The following is a 27,763-nucleotide window of genomic DNA, read 5'->3' on the forward strand; positions in this document are numbered from 1 at the left end:
CCAGCCAGCCAGCCAGCCAGGCCGGATGAGGGTGAGAGAAGAGCCAGAAGTGCCTCTTGGTCATGTGATGAAAATAAGTATTTTTAGCTGAAATGTCAGAGTGGAAGGATTTTCCCAGCCACTGAAGGGTAAGCGTTCTCTCTGCGGAGGGCTAGGCCCAGCCCTTTGAATGCATTATCCTCCTTAATCCTCGCAGACGGGCTCTGAAGCAGGTCCTGTTGTTCCCCAGAGAGGCTTAGTATTCTGCTCAAGGTCACACAGTCGCATGTGTCAGAGTCAGCATTTATGTCCAGGCCTGTGTTCTTGACTTTTGCATTATACTGAAAACTTCAAACCACCTGTAGGAACCAGAATGTAGGTGGAATTACTGATTGTCGGCTAGAATGGAAGTCATTTTTCTTTCTAATTTTGCAAAAAAAAAAAAAAAAATTAAGAACAGTCATCAGAGTATTGGTAATTCCTCCCTCCTTAACAGTTTTAAGCAGTCATTTGTATACTCTTGAAGAGTAAGTCACTTACACTCATGTTCTACAACGGACAAGATACATTTGGAAAGTATATCTTGTCTCATGTGATCTTCACAATGACCTTGAGAAGCAAAGATGAGATTTGAGGCTGGGACCCTGACCCCTTGGCCTCCTGGTCCTGCTGTCACTCCACCTGAGTTCCTAAAAGAAGAATCCACTTCAGGAGCCTGGCAATGTGGGAAGGAAAGGTGTTTACAAGTTTTCAGGTTAGCATGTGTGTGTGCGCACGCATGTGTGTGTGGTGTGCATGCTTGGGCATGGATGCATGCTAAGGAGGAAGAAGAGTTACCAGTTAGGGGTTTTGTATTCACTGTTCCCTCTGCATGGAGTACTCTTTCCTTCTAACTGCAGTCGCTGTGAAATGCTGTCAGTTGGTATCAGCATCTGGGACCACCCACTCTGGAGCAGCCCCTACTGTTGCTCATTGTCCTGCCTTGTTTCGTCAGAGCCCTTCTTGTTAGCGAGCTCCTATGGGTGTGGGAGTGGTGGGGGGAGTCCAGCTGGGCATGTGGACATTTGTGTTGGGTTTTAGATAAGTACTCAGAGATATGGCTGGTCCACATTCCTGCTTTATCTAGTTCACCACTATCTATCTGACATGTTCTTATCTATTTGGTTATACTCTTGGCCTTCCCCTGCTAGACGGTGAGCCCCACATCTATCTTGTTCGCTGCTGTAACACCAGCGCTTAGCCCAGTGCCTAGCACATAACAAGCTCTCAGTAAGTGTTTGTTGAATGAATTAACAAGTTTATGATACTAATACATGAACGAAATCTAAAGTATCTTAACATTGGACAGTTAGCCCACCTAGTAATGGCCCATCGATGTGGACTCTGTCCAGCCTAGTTCTCTGGACAGCCCTCTGGTTCCAACGTGGGTTTAAGCTGCAAAGGAGTCAGAACACAAAGGGGTCAGATCACAAGGGAAACAAACACCTGTCCCAGAGTTCCTGCCTTTTTGTAGAGAGATGTGGACCTTAAGGGGAGGAAGCTCACAGGAAGGCAGCAGATCATAGTGCTTGAAAGCTGAGATTTTGGGGGCAGACAGGGACTACCTAGAGACTCAGCTCTACTGGTGACTAGTGGTGACCTCAGGCAAGTGACTTAACCCCTCCAAGCCTTAATGTGACCATAGTTTGCACGTTCTGCTTGCACTAAGATAACGTATCAGGGACCAGATCTACTCACTCACCTGATACACCAAAAAACTACAGAAAACATACGTAACCATGCTTTCAGACAGTGAACATGAGCAACACGGGACAGTGACTGCCGAGAAAGGGGAGGTAAATGAAATGAGCCCTCTGATCCCCCAACTTAATGCCTAGAGACTGTTTCCAGGCTGCAGTTCAGGGAGAGGGAAGTCAAGCAGGTCCCACTCGTCTTCCAGAGTTGGGGACATTTAGGTGGGAGTCTAGAGCTGCCCACACATATACACTCAGAGCGGTGCTGGGGCTACAGAATTAGAAGGAGAAAAAAGACAAGCTTGGGTTGTGAAATATACTACCTCCCTGAGCAAAGGTTTGTGGCTTTTTGGTTTTTTGTTTGTTTGTTTTTCTTTTTTATTAGAGAAAACAGAGACTGTGGTTTGGAATGAAATTAATTTGGTGGAGAGGTATGGTATGGCTTATGAGAAATTTTCATTTCCTGGTATACAAAAGACCTTGTCTTCAGTCTTTTAATACTTGGATCTTCCCAGCGATGAGACATTTCTGTCACTGCCACATGTAAACAAGATAGTGGGATTTGTGGAGGTGGATCATCACCTTTCCATCCCCTGCTGTGGTGGGTGAGGAAGGATGGACAGCCCACCGGAGAAGCTTCTCGGGCTGTGTGGACAACTGACTAGAAGCCAATGTTACTGTGGCACAGAGTTGTTGGTTCAGTTCTCTTTAGTTACATATTTTCAACAGAGTGGCAGAACTATGGAAAGACCAAAACTGGCTTGGGCTGGCAAACTCCAGGCGCTGGAAAGGCTGAACCCCAGTGTGTGGGGAAGCCAGTTAAAAAGCCACCACAGACCTGCTGGCATCCATTAACATCTCATGAGTACGTAAAGGTGGCCCACAGCCCTGGAGAAAGATCCAGAGAGACTTGAGAAAGGCACTTCATGATGACAAGATCTGTAAGTGTCTTGAAATTGCACTTGGAGGACCATCTCTTAGGAGAGGAAGCTTTACAGCTTGCAAGTCATTTGCAGGGTTATTGGACTAACTGTATCAGTTAACATGTTCATTTGGCAAATAAGTACAATGCCTGTGTGCACCAGACTCTGCTCTAGGCGCAGGGAGAACTCCGTGCCTTTCACATGGCTTACGTCTGAGTGGAGGGAACATACAGTGTATCAGATGGTGGTCAGTACTGATGAAGAAAAATAAAGCAGGGGAAAGGAGGAGAAGATGACAAGGGGTGTGTGTGTGTGTGTGTGTGTGTGTGTGTGTGCACGCGCACGCTGGTTTAGATAGGGTTTTTGTATAAGGAGTTGTTTGGGGTCTGTTTTATAGTGAAATATCTTATGGAACCTATGGCTTTAAAAGTTTTATTCAGATTCCACTAATTGGGTTTTATGAGAATTTTACTTCTGGTCTAACCCTGAAAATGAAAATTATTTTCCAAACAGACTCTTGGTATACACAGCATTGGAATTGTGGGGGGAGCTGTTTCATGTATGTAAGAGAAAGGACTTGTTTTAAGAACTTTGCATAACAGAAATGGATGTGGGTAGTTGAAAGGGTTCTTACCTGTTCGTTCATGCCTGCATACCCATAACCCTGCATAGGCAGCCTCCCGTCCTGTGTTTCAGGCTGTGCACGTAACATACCTGCTTTCCCTGTAAGTACTGGCCTGGTGTCACATGCTTGTTTTGGACCCCTTTTTCTAGAGTCATTTCTGAAATAATAAAAAGTGACTGTTAAGCACTTACCACATTGTCCTTACAACACTGTTAGGCAGTAGCTGCCATAATCCCCATTTTACAGACAAGGAAACCGAGGCTCAGAGAAGTAAAACCTGTATCCAGCCTCTCCTACAAGGATGAGTCTGAATTGGTCAGCTCTGCCTAACTCAAGTTCTCAATCACTGATATTCTGTCTCCTTTACCTTGTTGGGTCCAAGTTCTTGATGAATGAATGAATGATGAATGAATGAAAACTACTACCTTGATCCTAGTGGCTGAGGGGATTAGGCAGAGACAGACCCCGGGTGTTCCCCTACACTGGACAAGCAGGCAAGCACAGATTCAGGTCCTTGAGGACTGAAAGAACAGGAGAATTGGTCAGGTGGAAATAACTAGATAGCAGGTTATAGCCATTTAGAAGTAATCCCCAAGTTTCACGTGCATGCCAGGTGATAGGCTAGCTAACCTGCTCCTCGCAACCATAAAGTGCCTGACTCCAGCCTGGGTGCCCCTCTGATCTGGAAAGTTTTTGGCGCGGAGGCCTTGGCTTCCACTCTGCTCCTTCTCTGGTTGAAGTGCCCCCGGTTGCCGCAGGCAGCAGAGTTGGGAGGGACTGGGAAAAAAGAAGTCGCGCCGGCCCTGAATGCTGCAAAACCTGCCACAGCCTCCAGACCAGGTCAGTGATTCCAAAACCCAGGAACGGGGTTTGTGAAAAGTACAGCGCACAGTCCTACCCTAGGGGGGGCTGGTACACAGCCAAACTCGGGAGCCACAATTTGATGAGCCGAACAAAGGCCCCAAGGCTCTCTGACAATCCTGGGGTGGAGTGAGGAGGCGAAGCCCCAGGAAAGGTGCAGATAGCTAGGCTCCCCGAGTAGATTTTATTCGAGTTTTGTTTACTACTTTGTGCTATCAAATAATTGGATTTCTGTACCCGTTTCTCAAATGTGAACCTGTGTTACCATATTGAATGTACTTTTAAAAACTACGTCTCCCTGTCTCCAGATCTGGCTTTGCCCGCTGCCTTTCCCACCCCGCACCCCCACCCCAACCCTCTACTTTCCCGCTGCCACTGAGAATCACTGTTCTAATGATTGTTTCTCAAACTTCCTGGGTGTAAGAATGAACTAAAGACAAAGTCTGACTCAGGATCCTGGGAATTAGCGACTGTCTTAAGCGATTCTGCTGCGGGGAGATCTAGGGAACCACAGTCTCAGAAACGGTGAATGAGCCAATCCGAAGGGCCAGGGTGGGCTGCCTGGGAGACTCAGGAGGGTTCCCCACTGGTGAAGCGGATGGGACTCCCAGAAGAGACGCCCTTTGAGGGGGGTTAGGCTTACAGACAGCTTCCTGTGATAGGACTTGCTGTCATGGTCGCCCCAGCTTCTCCCACCCATCCAGTCATAAGGTATAAGCCCAGCTCTCCCACCTTTGAGCTCAGCTGGGGGTGGGGCAGGGGAGGAGCTTGACCCATACCGGCTCTGGGGAAGAAGTGTGGGGACGGGTGAGAGGGCCCAGCCAGGGAATCCCAAGGCCACACCGGCTTGGTCTGGTCAAAACGACAAGCTCAGCCGGCTGAGAGCCCAGGGCTTCAAAGGGTGGGCATGACGGGCCCTTTCAGGGTTTCTAGAAGGTCCTGGAAGCAGCTTGGAGAAGTATTTGTCTTCAGCCCAGCTGGGGATTGTTATTCTGCTGCTGAGGATGGAAAGCTGAGACACTGCAGTCTGTAGGGGCAAACACGGTACAGCATGTGATTTACTTTCCAGAGTCAAGCGTATTTTTCCTTCCCTTCGTGAAGGAATTTCCAGTAAACCCTCCTCCAGTAATCCATGTGGGCTGTGTCCCTGCTTTATAGACAACTTGATCGATGTGAGCTCTCATGATTAAGAACTCGGCCAGCAAAGCCCTTACTCACCACAGTGGCATGTGGCTGTTAACATTTGTGTCTATGCTAACGGGGACAACGTTTCCTTTTTCTCTTTTTTAAACAAACTAGACTCTGTTTTAACAAGTTAAAGAAGTTCTTAACCAGGCTTTGCATGACTAAGTTGACTGGCTCCCAGCTCTGCTGCTCAGAATTAGTTCCAAGTTGCACGGAGACCCTACTCAGCACCATCTAGACGTTCAAGCGCTGGAAGGCTGGAAGGGATGAGAGCGGGATTGGCTTTTTCTTCACTTCAGAATACATCTGCAGCTTATTAATTCTGCAAACAAAGCTGGAGAGCTAAAGGGCCTTGAGATTCTTTCACTGTAAAGCTTCCTTTTGAGACGTGGTCTGGTGTTGGGTGGAGTCCATGGGGAGACTCTTATTTTTCCATGGAGATTCAGGGCAAGGCGTGTGCAGTACAGTCCCACTGTAACGTGTTAGCATATTTATGGTGTTAGTAATGTGAAAAAAAAAAGGGTTTCTTGGTTCAGTGTTCCCTCCTTTAAAGGAAACTGGCTTGTGGTCCGGCTGCACTGTTCTTGTCCCCTGTGTAGGAGGCCAGGTCATCATTTCCCAGCCTCTCACAGTAATCCGTATCCAGGCAACGTCACAGAACAGCCCACACCAGGCTCACTGGACCCTCGGAGTCCTGCAGATCTCAGACTTACCCATAGGGGGCGTTTCCTCCAATTTACAGTGGAAGTTCTTAGTCATTGTAGCTGGGTGCATTTTTCTTCAACTCAACCCAGCTGTTAAAAATATTGGGGGGGGGGCGGCGGTTAAAATCTTTCCAGGCTTTCATCTAAACACAGTATCTTCAGAAAAAAGAAAGTGAAATTTTCTTTAAACCATCTCCCCCACATACAAACACCAAAGCATCAGAATTTTATGATGCAAAAAGTAAATCTTAAGAAATGGGACTAAGGGTTTCTGAAAGAAGGAATTGAGGTTTGAGATAGAATGGGTTGCTTTTATTTTACTCCATTCCTGGTTGCTGTCTGTTACCACCCTCTCACAGTGTTTGGGTGGGAAACGAAATCTGCAGACAGTGGTTGAGTCAGAATAGAGGCTGTGAAACCATCTGGGGTCAGGAAGGGCCAGTGGATGGGCTTCATGTCCCAGGTGAGCCTGTCCTCTCCAGTTAGCACAAGGTACCACTCCGTACTGTCTTACACTATAGTCCACAATTCTGTTATTGGCCTAACCTTTCCCCTGGCACTATATGAGTTTAAGCTTGACCCATGAGATTATAGAGCCAATACGCTTGAAGGCAGAAACCGTGCCTAGTATTCTGGATTGTCCAACATGGATGTATTTTAAGATATTTTTCCTAAATCAATGAACAAGGACTTTAAGAGAAAAGAAATATTTAACGTGAGATGGTTTCCTAAATAGATCTACATAGAAAATATCACATGTATGAGTCTAGCTACAGACTTTAATAGCTGAGAAGGGTCTGAGAAATTATTTACTTCAAGCCACTCATTTGCAGATGGCAAAGTGGGCTCAGAGAGTTGGGCGACCTAGCCAAGGCTTGAAGGAAGTTGGGACACCGACTTAGCACAAGAACAAATTGTCTAACCCAGAACTTCTCAACCTGGGGTGATTTTTGCCCACTGGGGCCCGGTGGGCAACGTGTAGACATGACCATGTGTTGATGCCAAGGATGCTGCTGAATGTCTTTCAAAGCCCAGGGAAGCCCCCAAAACAAAGAATTGTCCGGTTCAAAATGTCAGTAGTACCATGGTTGATAAATGCTGGTCCGCCCCCAGGCCAGCCCTCAGTACTGAAAGGTTTTGACCCAGGATGCTATACTTTGTTTTCTCCTAAGAACTATTTATTGCTGATAGTTACAGGTCACCCTGGCTTCAGCAGAAGCAAATTTGTATGTGTCCCAGTGTACAATGTTATTATCTTAATCGTATAGTTATGAATCCTGGAACCATGAGAAATAAAATTCAGTGTGTTTCCATGTCTTTCAAGGCAAGTACCTCATTTAGACATTTAATACCAGATGACCTCTGAAATTGTAGTTTCCCCATTTCATCCTGAAAACTCAGTCATCCAACTTCATGGCTCATTATGCTATTTTTAAAACTTGGGAAGAAATGCTCATCAGGCTCATATCACGTGGGGCTGAGGGAGACATGGATGAGATTTTGCCAGGGACTCTCGCTCTGTGTGGGAGGTGTGCTTGCTTCATCTGGTGGCGATGGAGTCATGTGTAGACTCTTGTCCTCAATATGTTAGGGGAATTAAAATCTAAGTGAGGAGAAAACATACCCAGTTTTAAAAAATCTAGCAAACTTAGCACACCTACTCATCCGAGAAACTATAAAGGTTCTATCAATGGTCTACTTTGACTGTGAGACCTAATTCTTGTATTGACCTAAAAGGGCTGAAATGTTCACTCTTCACCCTCTGGAGGCAGAATCTGTCCTTTCCATTGCCAGTAATGGACGCTACTTGGGATATGAGAAGAGCTGAGAAACCATCACGATCGTTGGCCGTCTTATGTGATGTTCTGTCCAAGAACGTGCGTTCTTCCAAGAAACCAAGTGTAGTGCTTCATGCCATCGGGTAGATTAGGTGAAACAGGGTGCCATAGCAATTTTCTGGCCTTGTGCAATATAATACGCCTGTTCACAGAAAATGAAGTCACTTATTCATAATGTCGAGTCTGTGGATATATGTGGTTGAGTGACTGACCCCAGATCTACAGTCTAGTTCCATTTCTGTGGTCTGGGCGGGGCAGGAGAATACAGATATACATCAATTCAAAACAGATGTTCACACATTAACATCAGTTTTCACTCCTGACTTTTTTTTATGATTAACACTGTTTTTTTTAAAAAAATTAACATATAATGTATTATTTGTCCCAGGGGTACAGGTCTGTGAATCATCAGGTTTACACATTTCATAGCACTCACCATAGCACATAGCCTCCCCAATGTCCATCACCTAGCAACCTATCCCTCCCCTCCCACCCCCCCAGCAACCCTCAATTTGTTTCGTGAGATTAAGAGTTTCTTATGGTTTGTCTCCCTCCCGATTCCATCTTGTTTCATTTTTGCCCCCTTCCTACCCACCATGATCGCCGCCCCCGGCCCTGCTTCTCAAATTTCTCATATCCGAGAGAGCATATGATAATTGTCTTTCTCTAGTTGACTTATTTTGCTCTGCATAATACCCTCTAGTTCCAAACACATCACTGCAAATGGCAAGGTTTTGGTTTTTTGATGGCTGCATAGTATTCCATTGTATATATATACCGCATCTTCTTTATCCATTCATCTGTTGTTCACTCCTGATTTTTAAAGAAACTGTGAACATGTGAAAATGAAAGGAATACTTCACTACAAATATACTCTCTTGACTATTACTTTTGCCCAAAATCCCAGAGTTACGTTTTATGCTCAACTATGGTTTCTTCATCCTGGATTTTTTGATATAAAGAATCTCTTCTATCACTTTGAGGATTTGATGCTTAGTTTTCTGTTTTTATGCTAATGATCATGCTATCACATCTGCCATTTATTAGAATTAGTCACTGCAAATGTAGGCAGGGTGTAAGTAAATATTTTTAAATTCTCCCGGTTTCTCTTTTCCTTTTTTGGTGTCCATACTGAGAGCACATCTCTGGGCTTTCGTTGCTTTTTCATCGCCTTTCACGAAGGGAATGTCTTCAGTTCACCCAGTCTCATACTGTGTTGTCCATTACAAACCCCCAATGTACAGACTATATTCTGCAGGTCACATTTTTATATTCACTAACTCTTAGGGGTTGTGTGTTGAGTAAATTTTTTTTGACCATGGGCCCTAACTACAAAACATGTTTTGGGTGTTCTTTCTTAATGTATATAGACTTATTTATTCTTTCCTTCACTCAGTAAATATGTATAAATAAATGGACTCTGTTCAGTGAGAGCACTGAACAGAAAAAGCAATTAAAAAAAAAGAAAAGAAAAAGCAATAATCTGTGCCTTTAGGGGCCTGACTGTGGTGAGCAGGGACATGTGTGCCTCTGTACCACTAGGTTATATGCACTGACAGGGAGCTGGGTAAGGGCTTGAGGCTGAACGTAACCCCTCCGGGTCCAGGAACACGGAGAAGGACACATATCTGGCTTCTGAATTCTCCATAGTATACAGGTTAGTAAGTTGGCCTCATTGGTAAACTAGCCGCCTATTTACATTAGCAGAAGGTCTCCCTGGAGAGCGGAGGGGCATTTTTACAGTGGGCAATGTTTGATGGGTCTTTTTACATTTACACTGCAAGAGGAATGCTTGGATTTTGTCCTACTTTTCTCTTTCCTTGGACCTTGAGGGATGCTGTTCGGTCTCTGTCACCCATTCATGGGTCATCTCATTAATGACTTGAAATTTCACAGGCACCACAGTTAGACTCTCGAAATGACTACTTGTTCTGGAAAAGTGATGTTTATTGCCAAAATTCCCAAAATTCATTTCACGATGAGTGATTTTAACATTAACAGATGAATTCGAAGTGAATGGGGAGGTCCGTTGAGTCAGCAGAAGCGTGCCTCTCACTTAGGTTCCCGTGCACTCTCTCATTTCTCTCTCAGGTTAATTGGCACGGCCACCATCGCCCTGAAGGACCTGATCGGTGACCAGAGCAGATCGCTGCCGTACAAACTCACCCCCCTGCTGAACGAAAAGGGGCAAGATACTGGGGTGAGCACTTTCTCTTTTGTTGAATGGCTTTGAAGTGCGATAAGAAGCAAAAAGTTCATTAAGAAGAGTGTGAAATTATAATCCGTTCACCACACACACACACACACACACACACACACACACACACACACGCAGGCACCCCTGTGGTTTTTGAGATAACAGGTCCACTTGCAAATGATATGGCTTCATCTTGTCCTTGGAATCACAGAGCTAGTAGATTAGGTAAACTTGATTTTCTTTGATAGAAGAAAATGGTGTAGAGTGAGTGGGACCCTCTCTTGGTATAGCTCTGTGCATATCCCCTTGGGTGTTTACATTCGTGTGGTGAGTATAGCTCTGTGGCTCAGACACGCTCTGAAACATTCTGTAGAAGGTATTTCATTAATATTACCTTGGAACATCAAGATGTGAATATCATGGTGTTTATCACTGATCGGCAGCTCACTATTTTCTGACCACAGCCTCTCTAAATAAGTACATAGTGATACTGTCTGATGCGAACCCAGAATTCTCTTTCTGGAGGGCACTTAAAAGAAATATATGGACTCAGAGCTCATAGCTCTCAGATTTCTTTTGATTGCTAACAGCGCTCGTAAAGCTACCATGCTTGCTCCATTAACCTCTAACTCCTTTACCTTCCAATCATTTTATTTTGCTTGGGAGCCTGGACAAAGGAGGAAAATTTTGTACTAAAACAGGCCATTCCCATAGGCCAGAATGCAGTTAGGTTTCTCAAAGCCCTATTCGGAATGTCTGTGTGTTGGTCTAGGCGCCAAAACTTATCGGTTTGGTGGGAATCTGCATTCCTATCCTAAAACATAAACTCAGAATGTCATCTTTCATCTGTTTTTCCAAAACCTAGCTGAGAGAAATGATACTTAGGAAAGACGGTCCAAGTCAGCGATGTTTCTGGCTGGGTTTTTTGTTTTGTTTTGTTTTTTGTTTTTGTGTGTGTGTGTTTTTTTTTAAAGCACAGCAGCAAGCACGCATAGAACCGGAGTACTTCTGGGAATCCTGACGTTATCTGGAAATCACTGATCCAGAAGCTGAGCTATCCATGTCCTCTTCTAAGTTTTGAAAATTTGATACTTAAGTTTAGCAGTGGAGCCCCTCAGTGCTCCTTGCATTCCGCCTTCAGCTTGCGGCCTGGGGCTTTGGCAGAGGTCGCCATGGGATGCTGCTCTTAGGATTCTTTATTTGCCACGAAACTGTTGTCGGGGGCTTTATTTATCGTTCTGCTAAGTGTCTCCCGGATCTGTAGTTCCAGGAATGTGCTGATCCATGAGGGAATATTCATGGATGAACAGACAGATGAGAAAAAGGTAATGTGGCGTGTGCGCGCGCACCCGCGCATGCGTGCACGTACTAGATTTTACCAGGTGTAGCAGGAGTGGCAGGTGGAAGTAGGGGATGCCCATTTAAATTTGAATTTCTGATAAACAATGATTTTTCAGTATGACTATGTTCTAAATATTACCTCTGTATTTTAACCGGTGACTTGGGTGTGTCCATGCAGGCATGTGGATGTGTGCGTGCACCCATGCGCCATCCTTATTTGCAAAGGATTGCGTTTATTCTGCGGTTTGTCCTTCCTCATTTTTGCTGTTAAAATTAATTTCTTTTGTGAAATTATCGGAACAGTAGATAGTAGTTGTGGGCTTGGGTTGGCATCCCTATGTTGACGCCCCCTAGAAGTTCTTTTGAAATTTTGTAGGTTCATGAAATACCTAAGTATAGGAAACTCTGCCCTAGGATAACGCCCTATGTGACAAATTTGTCACAGATTTTAAAAAGGAAACAGTTGTATTTCCTATAAGGAACTAGCATGTTTCTTCCTTTCTGAAAATGAAAGTTACATAACATTTTCTGTTCTTCTTGCCTGGGTTCCTCGCCATCTTGGAGTCCCATTTTACACAAGATGCAATGATCTTGGTTTGCATATTTGTTTTCTCTATAATCAGACTTGCTTCCCTTTTTTATCCTGTTTTATGAATCACATTGTTATATAATTTTTGTTAGTCACTCAAGTTATTTTTAGAGAAGAGAAAAAATGAAAATTCCAGCGGCGAATAAAGAAGTCAAGGTGCAAACAGCTAACTGAACCATGTAAAATGAGCCTCTTTGACTGGAGGCTGTCTCAAGGCTAGGATGGAGGCCAATCACAAGGTCATGCTTGTGTGTCATAACTTTGCTCGAGCCTGGGAGGTTGCCCTTTAGCAATGGTACACTTGGCAACCTGTAACAGGTAACTCCTTTCCCAGGCTTTCCCACCCACCTGGCTCACAAGAGGGAGGATAGAAACAATGGAGTGTGTGTGATCTTTCTCCCCTACTCTTCTCGCCCCTTCCAGAACTTTTTACTCCTGCTGATTTGGTTTGCATTGAGTCCATTACCCTGCACTCATTCTCTCTGCAATGAATTATTTCTACCTAGGCCACCATTGACCTGGTGATTGGCTATGACCCACCTTCCGCTCCACATCCAAATGACCCCAGTGGAACCAGTGTGTCCATCACAGAAGGTAAGCTGACCCTTTGGAAGCCCAGCCTGTGCCGGGGGTGATCTGTTCAAGACATACAAGGAGTCTCCAAGAATCTCCAAGAGAGCCTTCTTTGTCCTTCATTATACTGTCTGTAGCGTCCTGCCCACCTGGACAGGGCCCCATGAGGCAGGGGGAGCTGGCCCCAAACTGGGACGTTACAGTTGCATGTGAGATGCCCTTCGGGGGAAAGAAGGGTGAGACAGCCCCTTACTGACCAGCCTCACTGTGGCTCGTCCAACACACAGGCTCCAGAAGAAGATCCCAAGCAAGGCTTTGCTTCCGGCTTGTAGCTTCTGCCCATGGCTGGAATGGCCCTGGTTGATAAGCTACAGGAGCAGCCTCTAGTCTATTCATGTGTCTCTTCACATCCTAAATGTGTGGTGCGCAGGCTGTGCTCTCCGTCGCCAGCCTCATGGGCAGTGCCCTTGGATTGGAGCCTCTTTCTCTCCCTCGGCCTTGACTCTGCCCCAGCCCCTGAGCAGCTCCTTGTTTCCCTCAGCGCGACTCCCCTCCTGCTCCCCGTTCTCTGGCAGGAATTATTGGCCATTCAGGGCACTGGGGCAGCTCTGGATGGGGTTGGGGCTGCTGGCTCTGGGGAGGGCTTTGGGCCTCAGGTGGAGGGAAGTCTATGAGACAGGCCTTTCAGGCAACCAAGTTTGACCTCCTGTTAGCGATTTCTCAAGGTGGTGTGATGCTAACAGTATCTCTGCCCCGTCCTCTTCTCTGAGATGCCTCACCAAATACCCGTGTTTCCCTGGCCCTGGCATGTGCCCCAGCAAAGAGGGGCTCTTATTCCTGCCACACTTACCTGCTGCCCAGAAGTCCTTCCTGGGAGCGCACCTTGGCACTCGTTCCTAACAGCCTTGGCTTCTCAGGGCCTGTCTCTTCATCTCTCTTGGTTCTGAACGCCGCTCTCCGCAGCCCAGGTGGGTTCCTTGGCACCTCCAGCACCTCCTTTCTGCCTTCCTGATCCCAGCCACTGTCCCTGCTCACCTACACCCGTCAGGTGGCCCGTTATTGAGGTTCTGGCTCGCTTCTTGACCAAGTACTTGTAAGGGTTTAACGTGGGTCATCTGGCACCTTCTCTCATGGGGACGGTTGGAACTGTCCCCAGCACGCCGGCAGCCCCCGCTCCCGGCAGCACCGTGGACACGCTGCGTGCTGCTCAGACGCTCTCAGCCCTAGGAGAATAGCCATGGTCCTTTTGCTGCCCTGGGTGTCGTGACAAGTAAAACCCAGGGGCAACAGTCCAGTCCGGCATAGCACACCGTCAGGGGCTGAAGTGACGGGTCCTACCCATTTCTTTCTCACCCCGTCTTCAAAGCCTGCTGTCACTGGGATTTAACATCAGCCTGCTTGGAAGGACAGTGGGTACTTTCTGGCCTGCAAAAGGCAGCCCCAGCTGGCAGGATATCTGGAATTGCCTCTGAATTGGGAGGATCTGGGTACCTTTTCTCACACTGACATTTTTTTCTAGCCAGAGCCTGTTTATTGGTTTTCTAGAGCTGCGGTAATGGAGCCCCATCCACTGGCTGGCTTCAACCATAGAAACTGATTCCCTCCCAGTTCTGGAGGCTAGAAATCACGATGTTGACTGGGTTGGTTCCTTCTGGGGACCCAAGGGAAATTTTGTTCTAGGCCTCTGTCCTCGCTTCTGGTGATGCTGGTAATCCTTTGTGTTCTAGTCTCTTAGACTGACCACTCCGGTCTCTGCCTTGGTCTTCCCAGGGGTGTGCGCCCTGGATGTGTCCAAGTTTCTTCCCTCTTATCAGGACCCCAGTCATTGGATTAGGCCACCTTCGTCCAGTGTGATCTCAGTCTTCGCTTGATTACATCCTCAAAGGCCGTATTTCCAGATAAGTTCACATTCTGAGGTTAGAAATGGGCGTAGCTTCTGGGAGGTGCTCTTATCCCAGTACACTGGTAGATAAGAGACAGTATCATTGTGTTCATTTCATTTCAAGAGCTAAAACATTCAATGAGCCCTTTGTTTACTGCTTCAGCCAGGGCTCTGGGGAAGAAATAATGCTGTAGATAATTCAAGTAAAAGAAGTAAACTCATAGTTTACAGTAAACTGGTGCCACACCATTTCTTAATATTTAGGAAATAAAGTGGTTGCTGGGTTTCTCCACCTATCGCCAGATGCTGCAGTGAGGGGTGATAATGCTTTGAGGTAAAGCTCCTGCCCTCCAGGCATGTTCAGTCCAGGTTTAGAGAAAATACTTTTTTTTTTTTTTTTTAACCCTGAAAGTATAACATAAGAACAAGGCCAGTAACATTAGAACAAGGCCAGTTGGCATCTGTCTGTGTCTGTTGTTAATTTGCCATGTAATCTTGGGCAAGTCACTTAGCCCCTCTGAATCTCAACTTTCTTTACAGTAAAGTGGGGTGATGGTGGCACTTAGATCAGAAAGTTGTTGCAAGAGTTAAATGAGATAAGGCATATAAAGTACTCAGCTCAGCGCTTACTATACAGTGAATCCTACCTTAATGGTGGCTATTGTTATTATCATTATTATTACTGTTTTTGCAAAAACAGTTCCAGGTGACGTGTAGTCATGAGCTCAGTTGGGTGGCACACTGTGTATGAACATTCAAATTGTTTCCTCTAAATATCAGATCTGTTGGAAAAGAATGATCTGGCTTGGCTCAAAGTCACATTGGGATGACTTAATGCTTATTTTAAAATATCTTGGGGGAAAAAAAAAGGGGGGGGAAAGGTTGTGTCCTAGTGAACCAGAGAGACTTTGAGAATAAGCAACTTACCAAGATATTTGAGAGTGTAGGGGGAGGTCCCCTCTCCTGAGATGGACCAAGGAAGGTCAGGCCAAGCTCAGAAACCATGCGATTTCCCTGGAGCAAAGGGAAAAATGGGAAAAAGCCAGTGGGGGTGGGGAGGGAGGGAATCTTCTTAGAAATGAGAACAGTGCCAACTCTAAACGTTTAAACCCAAGAAAATCCTTGCCATCTAGGCTCCCTTTGCTTGAGGCCCCTGTTTGTCCCCTCCAAGACTGTGTCAGCAGCACTAACGGTCCTGTGGTGTTCATGGACTGGGAGTTCACCCATTCTCTTCGGAAGCTCACTCCCAGCAGGCTGTGCGATGGCAGTTGGCCAAGGCCTTTCCCAGAAGTTCTCTAGAATCCCTGATACTGCTGGATGGAGACAGGAAATAAACCAGAACCTGGGCTCCTTTTATTTGGATTTGAAACAAAGAGTTTTAACAGGGGCGGGCCAGGAAACGAGCTGTGTCTGCAGGTCAATTTCATTTTTAAGTGTGAGATGACAAAATGAAATTTTTTTATTTTAAAAAATGAACAGGATTCTTTGATCTGGAAGTGCTGTCTTTGCTCCATTAGATGACTGTTCACCAAAGCTGGGTCAAGGGTGACATTCTGAATTGTAGGCTTTGTAGTCCAGCTTCTTCAGTATTTAAAAAAACTTTCAATATTCTCGGTTATTTGGATATCTCAAGGGGAAACCTTTTTTGTCTTAATAAGACCATTCAATTCAACTAAGCAAAGATATCTTTGGATACTCACTCCAACTCCATGCTAGGGAAGACTCTAGGGAAAAAACCCAAAAACCCGTAACTTACAGTCTTAAGGGAAGATAAGACCAATAAGTACGTGGTAGAGAAATAACAGCAAGACAGCCACACCTGTTGCTATCACATATTTTAATAACCTAAACAGAACATTTGGCCTGGAATTTCTTTTTTTTCCCTACCTTTCAATTGACTCTTTTAAACACTTTACCTTTCTATGTAAGGAGTCTTCTTCTTCTCATTTATACAAATCTTTACAAATTTTTTTTAAAAATTTGAACTTGTTGATCTTCTTTCTGAGTACAAAAGCAATACCTGCTTATAAAAATTAAACATTACAGAAATATAAAACACAGAATGTGCAAATCTTCTGCAGTCCCATCCTCTGGAGATAACCACTGTTCATGATTACCAGTACCCATTTTAAAGGTTACCATCCACACAGTGGGTCCTGCATAGAAGAAATCTGAACTATTAATGATAGAACACAAAAGTGAAGATATTCAGGAAAATTTACCCCCGGAAATTGAAGCAAACTAATTTGACCATAGAACCCAGGAATTGGATACCTGAGGGTCTTGTGTGTGTCGGTGTGTGTATTTGAGGGCTTTGTTTTCTTTTCTTTCATTTTTTAAAAAAGGTTTTATTTATTTATTTGACAGACAGCACAAGTAGGCAGAGAGGCAGGCAGAGAGAGAGGGAGAAGCAGGCTCCCTGCTGAGCAGAGAGCTCGACGTGGGGCTCAGTCCCAGGACCCTGGGATCATGACCTGAGCCGAAGGTAGAGGCTTAGCCCACTGAGCCACCCAGGCACCCTGGGGGCTTTTTTTTCTCTTAGAGCAGTTTTAGATTTCACACAATATTGAGAGGAAGATAACAGATTTCAGATACACACCCTGCCCCCACACTACATAGCCTTCCCTGGCATCAGTGTCCCTTATGAGAATGACACTTTTTTTTTTTTTTTTTTTACAAAGGATGAACCTATGTTGACACATCATAGTCACCCAAAGTCCTAGTTTCCCTTAGAGTTCACTCTTGGTGGTGTATATTTTAGGGTTTGGACAAGTGTATAATGACCTATATCCATGATTTTAATATCATACAGCATATTTTCACTGCCCTAAAATCCACTGTGCTTTGCATATTCATCCCACCACCCAATGGTGACCCCCGATCTCTTTCTTGTCCCCATAGTTTTGCCTTTTCCAGAATGTCCTTGAGTTGGAACCCTATAGTATGCAGTCTTTCCAGATTGGCTTTGAGTTAGTAGTATGCATTTAAGATTTTCCCATGTCTTTTCATGATTAGGTAGCTCACTTTTAAGCACTGAATAATTTTCTATTGTCTGGATGTACCACAGTTTATTTATCCATTCACCTCCTGAAGGACATCTTGGTGGCTTTCAAGTTTGGCAGTTAGGAGTAAAGCTCCTATAAACATCCATGTGTGGATTTTGTGTGGAGATAGTTTCAGCCTCTTTGGCTAAATACCAAGGAGCATGATTACTGGATCACATGGGAAGAGTATGCTTAGTTTTGTAAGAAGCTGCCAAATAGTCTTACAAAGTGGCTGTACCATTTTGCCTTCATACCAGCCATGGATGAGAGTTCCTATTGCTCCACAACCTCGCCAGCATTTGGCATTGTCAGTCTTCCAGATTTTGGTCATCCTAATAGGTGTATCTCATTGTTTTAATTTGTATTTCCATGATAACATGGGATTTTGGAGCATCCTTTCATATTCTTGTCTTCCACCTGTGTATCTTTGTCTTTGGTGAGTTGTCAGGTCTTTGGTCCACTTATTAATCAAGTTGTTTGGTTTTTTTCTTGTTGAGTTTTAAGAGTTCTTAGTATATTTTGTATATATAAAGGATAACTGTCCTTTATCAGTTGTATCTTTTACAAATATTTTCTCCCAGTCTTTGGCTTGTCTTCTCATTACCTTGACGTTATCTTTTGCAGACGAGAAGCTTTTAATTTTAATGAAGTCCAGCTTATCGATTCTTTCTTTTGAGGACTGTGTCTTTGGTGTTGTATCTAAGGGGTTTGTTTTTAAGGAATGCTTTTGTAGAGCTCTTATATCAGGATGACAAAGATTACAGACCGTGGGCATTGGTGGTTTGACTGCACGTTGTGATGTCAAAAATACCTCTTTCGGGGCGCCTGGGTGGCTCAGTGGGTTAAAGCCTCTGCCTTCAGCTCAGGTCATGATCCCAGGGTCCTGGGATCGAGCCCCGCATCGGGCTCTCTGCTCAGCAGAGAGCCTGCTTCCTCCTCTCTCTCTCTCTCTGCCTGCCTCTCTGCCTACTTGCGATCTCTGTCTGTCAAATAAATAAATAAAATCTTTAAAAAAAAAAATAAAAAAAAAAATACCTCTTTCGTTGACCCACCTCCAAGACTGTTCCCATGACAGAAGGGTGGAATGACCCAGATGACAGACTTGACTTCCTGAAAACCTGTTACCTTGCCAACTTGATTCACCAGATATCAGTTAGCTTGACTGGAGTTTACATTCCTGTAGCCAGAATGAACTGTTTTTAAAATCTCACATCTATTTTTGAAGAACCTTCTGTTGAATTTGTGCATTAACAACAGAAATACAATAACTCATTCACAATTAGACATTGCCACTTCAAATTTATTTAATTCCATGAACACTAAAGTCACCATGCTTGAAATTAAATTCAATCCAGTTTATATTGAATTTATATAAAATAAAATTCAGTTTAGAAAACATTTATTGACACCTGGGGCATAGAGAGGTGAGAAAGGCATTGTTTGCCACCAAGTAGCTTACATTTCAGTAGAAAGGTAAGATATAAGCATATAAACATGAATAAGTATAGGTCAGAGCTGAATATAATAAATTCCTCAACAGAGGACTAAGCAGACTGTTACATGGGACACAATATTTTTAGAGAAAGTACTTTTTCAGCTATCCGTTTCAACTATGTATTCTTAGTGCCTAGCACTAGGTCATAATTGTTCAATAAATGCTCGATTGGTTGAATGAACTAAGTGAATGATGCATGGGCAGTGTATATTGTTTAAATGTTTCTTTTCAAGAAGGGCATTTGGGGGAACACTAGTGAACAGATGAAAGTGACTGATTCATTCTTGGGTGTCGTAATAGGGAAGCGTGTTCCCAAGGGCTGGAAATGCCAGACTGAGACATTTATTCTTGGATAGACCGTGGGGATCCATGGAACATGTTGAAGAAGGGATGGACTTGGTCAGAACTGAACTGGAAAATTACCAGCGTGCTAGAAAATTGTTGGGAGATGCAATCCAGGATTGGGCCTCTGACATTGTTCTGCAAATTGATTCTATTAGGCCAATTTTTTCCCAAGTTATTTCAGAATACCAAAGTGGTCATATCAAAACAGCAGTTCTTAAATTTTAAACACAGTAAAAATCCTCAAGGGGGATCTTTAAATGTGTTGATTTCCATCACCTACCTCCAGAGAGTATGTCTTGGCTGGACTGAAGGGGACCTCCCCAATCTCTGTGGTTAATAGGAACTTCCAGGAGATCCTGATGAGAGCAGAATTTGGAGCTGACTTTAAGAAGCCCTGGAGTTGAGCATTTTACCTGGTTAACATTATCTTGCCCAGACTCAGTCAGTGCTCTTTGGGCAATGTTTGCTAGATTGGATCACAGCTCAATTGATCTAAGGCAGCTGCTGCCAGGATTTCCCTGCAAGCATGTGTTTGCATCACCGTTTTGTTAGAGGCTCTTCCATGATACCTTTGCTCTGGTCTATGTATAGAACCATTCCAGAAAATTCTTTGTGCACATATAGTGCTATTTACCCAAGAATCGGGGTGGAGAGTAATGAATTGCTTATGACTGAATGCAGATATGAATTTATATAATGTCTCACATATTAGAAACCCAGAAAAGTTACTATTCAACATTATAGCCAAATCAGTATTTTATCTCCAAAATGTTTTCATGCTTAGAAACTTCCTCTCTCCCATTCTGCTTTGCACTTTTTGACTTACACTGATATGATACCAGCTCTTTGTTCTGATTTAGCAGTGACTTTTGCCTTAACCATTTAACAAAACTTTGTCATGAGAAACAAAATTAATATCATAGATAGAGGTTGGTGTTCTAGGACTCTAGAAAAACAGAGTTGCTGTGACCAGGGGGAAAAGAAAAGGCATAAAATATTGCAGAAAGAGCTCTCCATCAAGGAATGGAGGAAGATCAGATGGAATGCTGGCCCAATTCAAGTCTAGGTGGAAAGATGAGAGGCATGGAACAGTGTCGGTGCTGCTGTCTGGGGAGGGGCTGTGTATTATAGGCCAAGAGGAAACAGAGTGGTGACTGGGCAAGTGTCTGTCGTCTTTAGCCACTCCTAGGAGTTGCCTTCAGGGGGACGCTCTCACAAAATGAGTGTGAGGGCAGGGAAGGGCTGGCCTTCAGATCTGGTGACATCTGAGTGACTGATAGCTCATTCTCTTCTGCTACAGTAAGAGAGCACGGTATCCTGAAGGAGGGAGGTTCATCCCACTGGGGAAGGGCACAGTCAGGCATGCTGGAGGCACACTTGACTGCATCCTAAGGTCCCCTAGGGGCTGCCAACTCTTCAGCACTGGGTGAACAAACAGATAGCCGTCACTGTCACTAGTGATGACACGAAGGGGCTGTTTGCAGAAATATTGCTGTTAAACTTCTGGAAAGAAGTCAACAGTACATCTCAGGAAATGTGAAGACTTGTTTTGTTAAGTTGCTGGAGTGATGATGGAGAGCCATTGCTAAGTGTTAACTGAAGCATCGCTTAGAACCAAATGTGGATCACATAGAGGGTTACTGACTGTCAGAAAGGTGACAGGAGAGCTGGGATTAGCATTCTTGTAAGGGAATTGTGAAGAACTTGTCATGGCCCAAATGACCCTTAAGAGGAGCAGAAAAGTAGAGCAGTAACTATAGGGGGCGCTATGGAGTCAAGGAAAGTTGTTTTGTTTTGTTGGTTTTTTGCTTTTTATTGTGGGCTCTATTTCAGCACATCTGAATGATCCAGCTAAGAAAGGAGAACTGATGAGCAGATACAGAGGAGAAAGTGCAGAAGCAAAATCCGTGAGTAGGGAGAGGAGATGAGATCTGTGCACATACAGAAGGATTGAACCCAGGTCGAGAGCATAGACAGTTCAGTGATTGTAGCAGAAGGGAAGGCAGACAACGGGTGCAGGTAGGAAGGTTGACTTGGAGTTGGGAGGATGGCGATATTCTCTTCTGATTGCGTGTTTTCTCAATGAAATAAGAAGCAGGTTCATTAGCTGGCAGTGAGAAGGATAGAGAGGGTGTTGGAAGCGTTCAAGGTTTAAAAGACGAGGAAGCTCAGAAAGGCGAAGTGATTTGACTTTGTTGGCTAATTAGTGGCCTTCTCAGACCAGGATCTGGGGAAACTTTGAATAGATGCCTTGGAAATACGGTAGATGGCCAGGGAGTCCTGCAAGTCCATTCAGGGGTGTGATCATGAAATGAAAGTGAGACAAGTCAGGAAGGTGAGTGTTCAGCCAAGTTCAGCTCCTGGATGAAGGGGTGGAGGGAGTGGAGGTGGAATGAACCAGGTGAGTACAATACGCCAGAGAAGGTGAAGGAGTTGAGGGGTGAAGAGGAGCATGGCAGTGTGAGAGCACAGACTCTGGCACAGGTCAGGAGAAAAGGATGTGAAAGGCAGTGGTGGGGGTGGGGAGGGGACAGGGAGATAGTGTGGTTGATAGTTTGGGGGAGCCTAGTGTGGCTGCAGACTGTGGACTGGAGTAATAGATGGAACATGCTGGAAAGATATAGAAGATGGCTTCTGTAGGGAGTTGAATAATGTCCCCTCCAGATTCCTACACAGAACCTCAGACAGTGACCTTGTTTGGAAATGGGATCTTTGCAGATGTAATTAGCTAAGATGAAATCATACTGAATTAGGGCAGGCCCTAAATCTAGTGGCTGGTATCCTTATACGAAGAGATGATGATACACAGATATACAGGGCAGCAGGCCATGTGATGATGGAGGCAGAGATCGGAAGGATACAGCCACAAGCCAAGGAAGCCAGGAGCCACCAGGTAATAAGAGGCAAGAAGGTTTTTTCTCTAAAAGTAATATTATAGAATATCGCAGGCAGAGAAGGACATTCTAGGAGTCTAGAAAAACAGATTGCTGTGACACCGCCCCCCAAAAAAGCATAAAATATTCCAGAAAGGGGGTGCTTGGGTGACTCAGTGGTTAAGCATCTGACTCTTGACTTCCGCTCAGGTCTTGATCTCAGGATCCACATTGGGGTCCTTGCTGGGTAGGGAGCCTACTAAAAAAAAAAAAAAAAAAAAAAAAAAAAAAAAAAAAAAAAAATTCCAGAAAGGACTCTCCATCAAGGAATGGAAGAGGATCAGATGAGATGGTGGCCCTGAGGGAGCACAGCCCTGCCAGCACCCTCCTTCCAGGGTTGGGAACTCTCAGAGAATAAATCTCGATTGTTGTAAGCCACGTGGTTGGTGGTTCTTTGTTGCAGTCAGAACTACAAGGAAGCAAACACAACCAGCAACTTTCTGTGTAGTTGGTGGCTTCCAACATAATGTTGCCCTCTGTGGTCATGAAGAGTCGTCCTAGCAGATGCCCCTGGCTGTGGCTCAGGTCCGTGCCTGGATCTCCACCACAGGATATGAACACACAACCACTCGCCTCTGGGAGCAGACAGCTTGCAGAGGGGTGTGTGTGGCAGGTTCTAGAGGGCCCCCTCACTCCTTGTGGACCGCTTAGGGTGGCACTGTTGAATGCTGTGCAGCTTCCTGCCGCATAGAGGACGATTTCCTGCCCAAATATCCTGCTGTGTCTGTACAAAGATGCCGGCAGTTGCCATGACCCAGTCTGGTTTCCTCTGACCCATCTCAGCCTCAAGTCTGAATAGCGGAAGGTATTTCCTAGAAGAAACTGGGTCTTTGTTGCCTGCAGTCTTTCTGGAGCATCCATGAAGAGTTTCATGAGGACTTGTAGTCCGGCACCACAAAGGGGTACAATCTACCCCTCCTTCTGCTTGCTGCCCTCTATAACCACCAACCCCGAATGGAACAGTCCACAGCGGGGAGGAAAGCCTTGCTTTGGCCCCAGAGGAGTGAAGGGAGTTTCTTAGTTGTCGGGACCCTAGAGGCATCCAGACTAGCCCTTGCCCAGTTCAGAACAGATTTGCAGCAGGGGAGCTCTTGACCTTCTATGTTTCCCTGAGGTGGAGGTCAGGGGAGCACCCCCCAGCGTCTGGGTACTCTCTGTCGAGGGCCGTGCCACAGCTTTGCACACAGGGCTGAAGAACTCAAGAAGGCAGGACCGTGTCCCCACGTTCGTTCTGCATGCACCAAGTCCCTGGGTAGGATCATGTGTGGTGCTATCCAGAGACCCTGTGTTTCACCTGGGGCTTGAGGGAGTTGAGGAATTCACCCAGTCAAGGATGGGAAGAGGGATATTCTAAGACCCCGGCGCCCCGAGATGGGTGGCAGGCAAGCCTTGCTTTTGAAGGCTCTTCAAGGATTGGGTAGATGAGACCCAGATTATCTTGCAGAGAGCAAAGGTAGCCCTTCCTGCTTTTGGCCTCTCTGGGGTTTCCTGGTCTCCTGACAAAGATGCTGAAGAACCAGACAGACAGCCCCTCCTTCCCCCACAGCCTGGTTTTAGACCCAGGCTGGAGCCTAGGGTGAGGTAGGGTGAAGATCTGGTCCTCATTTCAGCTTAGCTCCCAATAACCTAACAGGTCACCTGAGCTTTCCGGCCCTCAGTGGTCTTGTCTGGACACTGTGGTAAGGGGCATGTCAGACAGGGGACCTCAAAGTCCCCTCTAGCCTAACACTGTGTGGGTCTGTGACTCCAAAGTGTAGCTGCAGAGGGCTTCAGGTCGGAGGAGCAGAGGCTGAGGAACAGTGTGGGAAGTCACACCTTGGGAGTAGGACGTGGAAGGAGTCCATGAAGAACCCAAGAAGGTTTAGTCAGAGTGCCAGGCAGACATTGCAGGACTCAGAGAAGTTTGTGTGAGTGCCCAGTGCCTGAGGCTGTGTTTGGTGGGGTGGAAAGACTCAGAAAAGGGCCCTGAGCTTAACAAGGAGAGTTCATGGTTGACCTTTACAGATAGAAGTGGCTGGATAAAGCTGAGCGTGAAGGAGGGTGGTGAAGGGAGGGTTCACCCTGGGTGGAACTCTAAAGAAGTACATATTGGGGGGTGTGGGGACTTTTACTTCCTTGTGGTTACCCCTTCCTCACTTTGGGCTCACCTCCCCCATGCTGCCCACTGACTGCTCCAGCCCCCACCCCTACCTCATGCCTGCTCTCTGGGAAGTGTTGTAGTAGTCTGTGCTCCCACCAAAACCGATCCCTTAACAAAAGTTAAAAAAAAAAAATTTAATTTATTGGGTGTTTCTCTGTGCTAGGCACCATACTGAAGGCTTGCTTATGGATTAATTTTATCTTTACAATAATGCCGAGGTAAATACTATTTTTCCCTTCTTAAAAATGAGAAAACTGAAGCAGAAATTGAGAACTTAGGCTCACACAGCTCAAAAAATGGGATTTGAACCTAGGCCACATGATTCCAGAGCCCAGGCTTTAAGAGCTGTGCTACACAGCAGTCTGACTGAACTAACTCATACTACAGTGTGAGTGACAAATGTGTCCGCCTGGGAATTCGATCTCTTACATGATTTTGCATTGTAAAGGAGGAGTTTCAGAATCCAAAGGTAGGGAATGCAAATGCTGTTATTTTTTGGATGAGGTAGTTAGTCTTCTAGAATCTCTTCAATTATACTGTACAGATTATCAGGAGTTCACCCTTTTTGTCTATTAAGCCAAGAAAAGCTGAAGTTGGTCAGTGAGTTTAAACGAGTTTGTGAATAAAAGAAAGAGGAGACATCGTAGGCAGAATTGAGTTGTTTTTTGTTTTGTTTTGCTTTGTTTTTTTAAGGAGAAAAAAAATCTGTGCCTATGTGAAGGTAGAGGGAAGGCTCTGTGGGGAAGGATCTACTGGAGGTGCTCAAGAGGGCAGGGGGGACACTTGGGATGTTTCCAAAGAACCAGAAGGGAAGTAGACTCTCAGGTATTGGGAGGGGCTTCCCTCTGTCAATCAGGAAACACCTCCCCCACCCCCCAAGGATGGAGGGAAGCTAGGCGGATAAACGAGGAGACAGATGTGTGTGGAAGTGACCGACGAGGTGGGCAAAGGGAGAGCATGAGACCATTTGGTCTACTTAGCAAGGAAACTGGAGATGCGTTTCTCATCTGCCACAGGGTGGAGAGGGCGTTTGGGAACCAGGAGCTCAAGCAGAAAGGAGGTGGGTGTAGACACCTCGTGAGTGAATGAGAGAAAAGACCAGCCTTGGGGATGGTGGAGTGGAAGTCTCCTCTGCCAAGCTCCTCCGGGGTTTTCTCTCCTCTCCATCCTAACTGCAGAAAGACCCCTTGACCTCAGCCTGGGTCCCCAGATCAGAACCAGGTGACTTCAGGTGGCGTCCTACTGAGCCTTCTCCAATTGCTCTCCCCTTCGTCACTGGTGCTCTCTTGGTCACTTTGAATACAGCCTGAAGGAGCGCCGTGGTGCACCACGAACACGTTTTCCTAAAGAAACCGTATTGGAGTCGTAGCACATCCCAAGTCAGTGTCCCCAAGGAGCAGCTCCTTCACGGGCCTCCTCAGGAACACTAAAAACAGTCCAGGAAAACGAAGTTCAGACATTTACAGGAGGAGGGCCTTTTCTGATGGGGTTCCTTGCTGGTGTTCTAGGAGACGAGGAGGAAGACGGAGGTGATGAAGACAGGTTGGACGGTACAGTCCGGGGCCCCGGGCCCAGGGGGACAGGTGGGATGGCATCAGAGGCCCACCTTGCCCGGAGGCTCACAAAAGGAAGGAAGAGCCGGCGGATACTGTCCAGCAAGCCTCAGGACTTCCAGGTGGGCACAGCCCGCGGGCCCTCCATTTTGGTTTTACCACCATCTGGTCCAGCTTCTAGCAATTGCAGTGCTGCGGGGAAGGACCTTTGCTATGAGCCGCAGCCCAGCTAGCAAAACGGGCATCAGGGAGTGAACCCAAGAAGAGCTGCCCCTCTCTTTTCTGCATGTCAGGGGTAGATGGAGTCAAGCCAGATGAGTCTCTTCAGAGAAATAAAACTGTACCCCTCCTTCCCTTCAATGGGAGGAAAGAACAGAAGCACAGTAGTGCATCCTCATAGTTCTGGGCGCTTCCTTGGCAGACAGCGGTGGAATGCATTAGTACATCCCAGGCTCAGGCAGACCAGGTGGGAGGCTGGGGTCAGAGCAGCTCCTCCCCCTCCTTCCCCCTACCCACACCCACACCCACACCCCCTGCTCTCCTCTGACCCTTCCCTGACCAGCTCTGGACTGTTTCAACCCCACCGCCGTGCTTGCTTTCTCCAACCCAACCCTGGCTCCACCTTGGGGATGAGCAGGGGAGGCCACCTCCAGTCCCTGCACCCCTGCCCCGGCCGGGTTTCAGTGATCCTTACAGGCAGAGGGGCTGACCCGGCGCTGGGAAAGGATCAGTAATGACCCCCCTCTCCTGTGCTTGCAGATCCGTGTCCGAGTGATCGAGGGCCGCCAGTTAAGTGGCAACAACATCAGGCCTGTGGTCAAGGTCCATGTCTGTGGCCAGACACACCGAACGAGGATCAAGAGAGGGAACAACCCATTTTATGATGAGGTAAATGGGCGTCATATGGATTCCTGCTCAGGGGGTCTGTTCTATTTGTATGCACCTTCCTGTCTTCCACCCTCCTCTCCCCTGTCCCACATGTGAGGGGAACTCGAGTGCCAACATCTGGTAAAGACAAGGCAAAGTTCTTAAGAACTTTGAACATCTTAAGAACCACTGGGTCTTAAAATCACACAGCGTGGTTGTCAGAGTTGCCAGGGTCTTTCTGGTGTTTTTACAACAATCCCCTCTCATTGCCTGTCCCGATGGGTCCTTGCACCCCTAATGATGGGGCACGTGAGGTCCCCCATTTCTGCCTTTGCTCCTTCTGATCAGCAGGATGTCTCTGAGGGATGCCTAAGTCATTTCAGTGATCGCTTTGTTACTTTTTAAAAAAGCACAGCCAGCATATTTTCACAATTAAGACCAGTTGATGCTGGACCCTCATGAAAGGGGAAAAATAAACAAACAAACAAGGTTCAGTCACAGCTCTAAGGCAGATTTTACAGTTTTCACAGGGACAACAGCGGCTGGATCTTTAAAGGTGTCAAAACCTACCTGGCTATAAAAATAATATATGTAAAAGGAAAGCAACTGGGAGCCGAAAGGGTTTTCTTTTCCCTCCCACGCTGAGAATGCAGTCCTTCCGCTGACCTCTTCTCCAGCACTCCTCAAAAGCACTGAATACCCTGGTAGTCATTCAGGTACCACAGAACCCCACCATCAGGGCTGTGAGGAGAAATGAGGTTTGGGGAGGTTTCCAAGCCCAGCCTTGCTCTGCTGAGGAGACACATTTCTGAGATTCCTCAGGCGTGAGTCCCATGTCTCGTTCTCTGAGCCCAGGCCTTCCCTACCGTGGTTTCCTGTCACCGTTCCTCTGAGTTCCCAGCCCCGGCTCCAGCGTTTCATTCTTTTTCCTACTTTTGTGCATCAGGAGAACTGGT

The 27,763-nt window shown here is 46.0% G+C and overlaps 1 protein-coding gene across 1 annotated transcript in view; it reads left to right on the forward strand.

Moving 5' to 3' along the window:
• Positions 1-27,763, forward strand: part of MYOF (myoferlin) — a 156,140-nt gene that overhangs the window by 35,757 nt on the left and 92,620 nt on the right. The window contains exons 4-7 of the mRNA XM_080822325.1: positions 9,940-10,048; positions 12,482-12,569; positions 25,896-26,062; positions 26,700-26,828. Coding sequence (XP_080678451.1) covers positions 9,940-10,048; positions 12,482-12,569; positions 25,896-26,062; positions 26,700-26,828 — 493 coding nt within the window. The remainder of the gene's footprint in view (positions 1-9,939; positions 10,049-12,481; positions 12,570-25,895; positions 26,063-26,699; positions 26,829-27,763) is intronic.

This window comes from Martes martes (genome assembly GCF_963455335.1).
Source record: "Martes martes genome assembly, chromosome: 14".
Lineage (NCBI taxonomy): Eukaryota > Metazoa > Chordata > Mammalia > Carnivora > Mustelidae > Martes > Martes martes.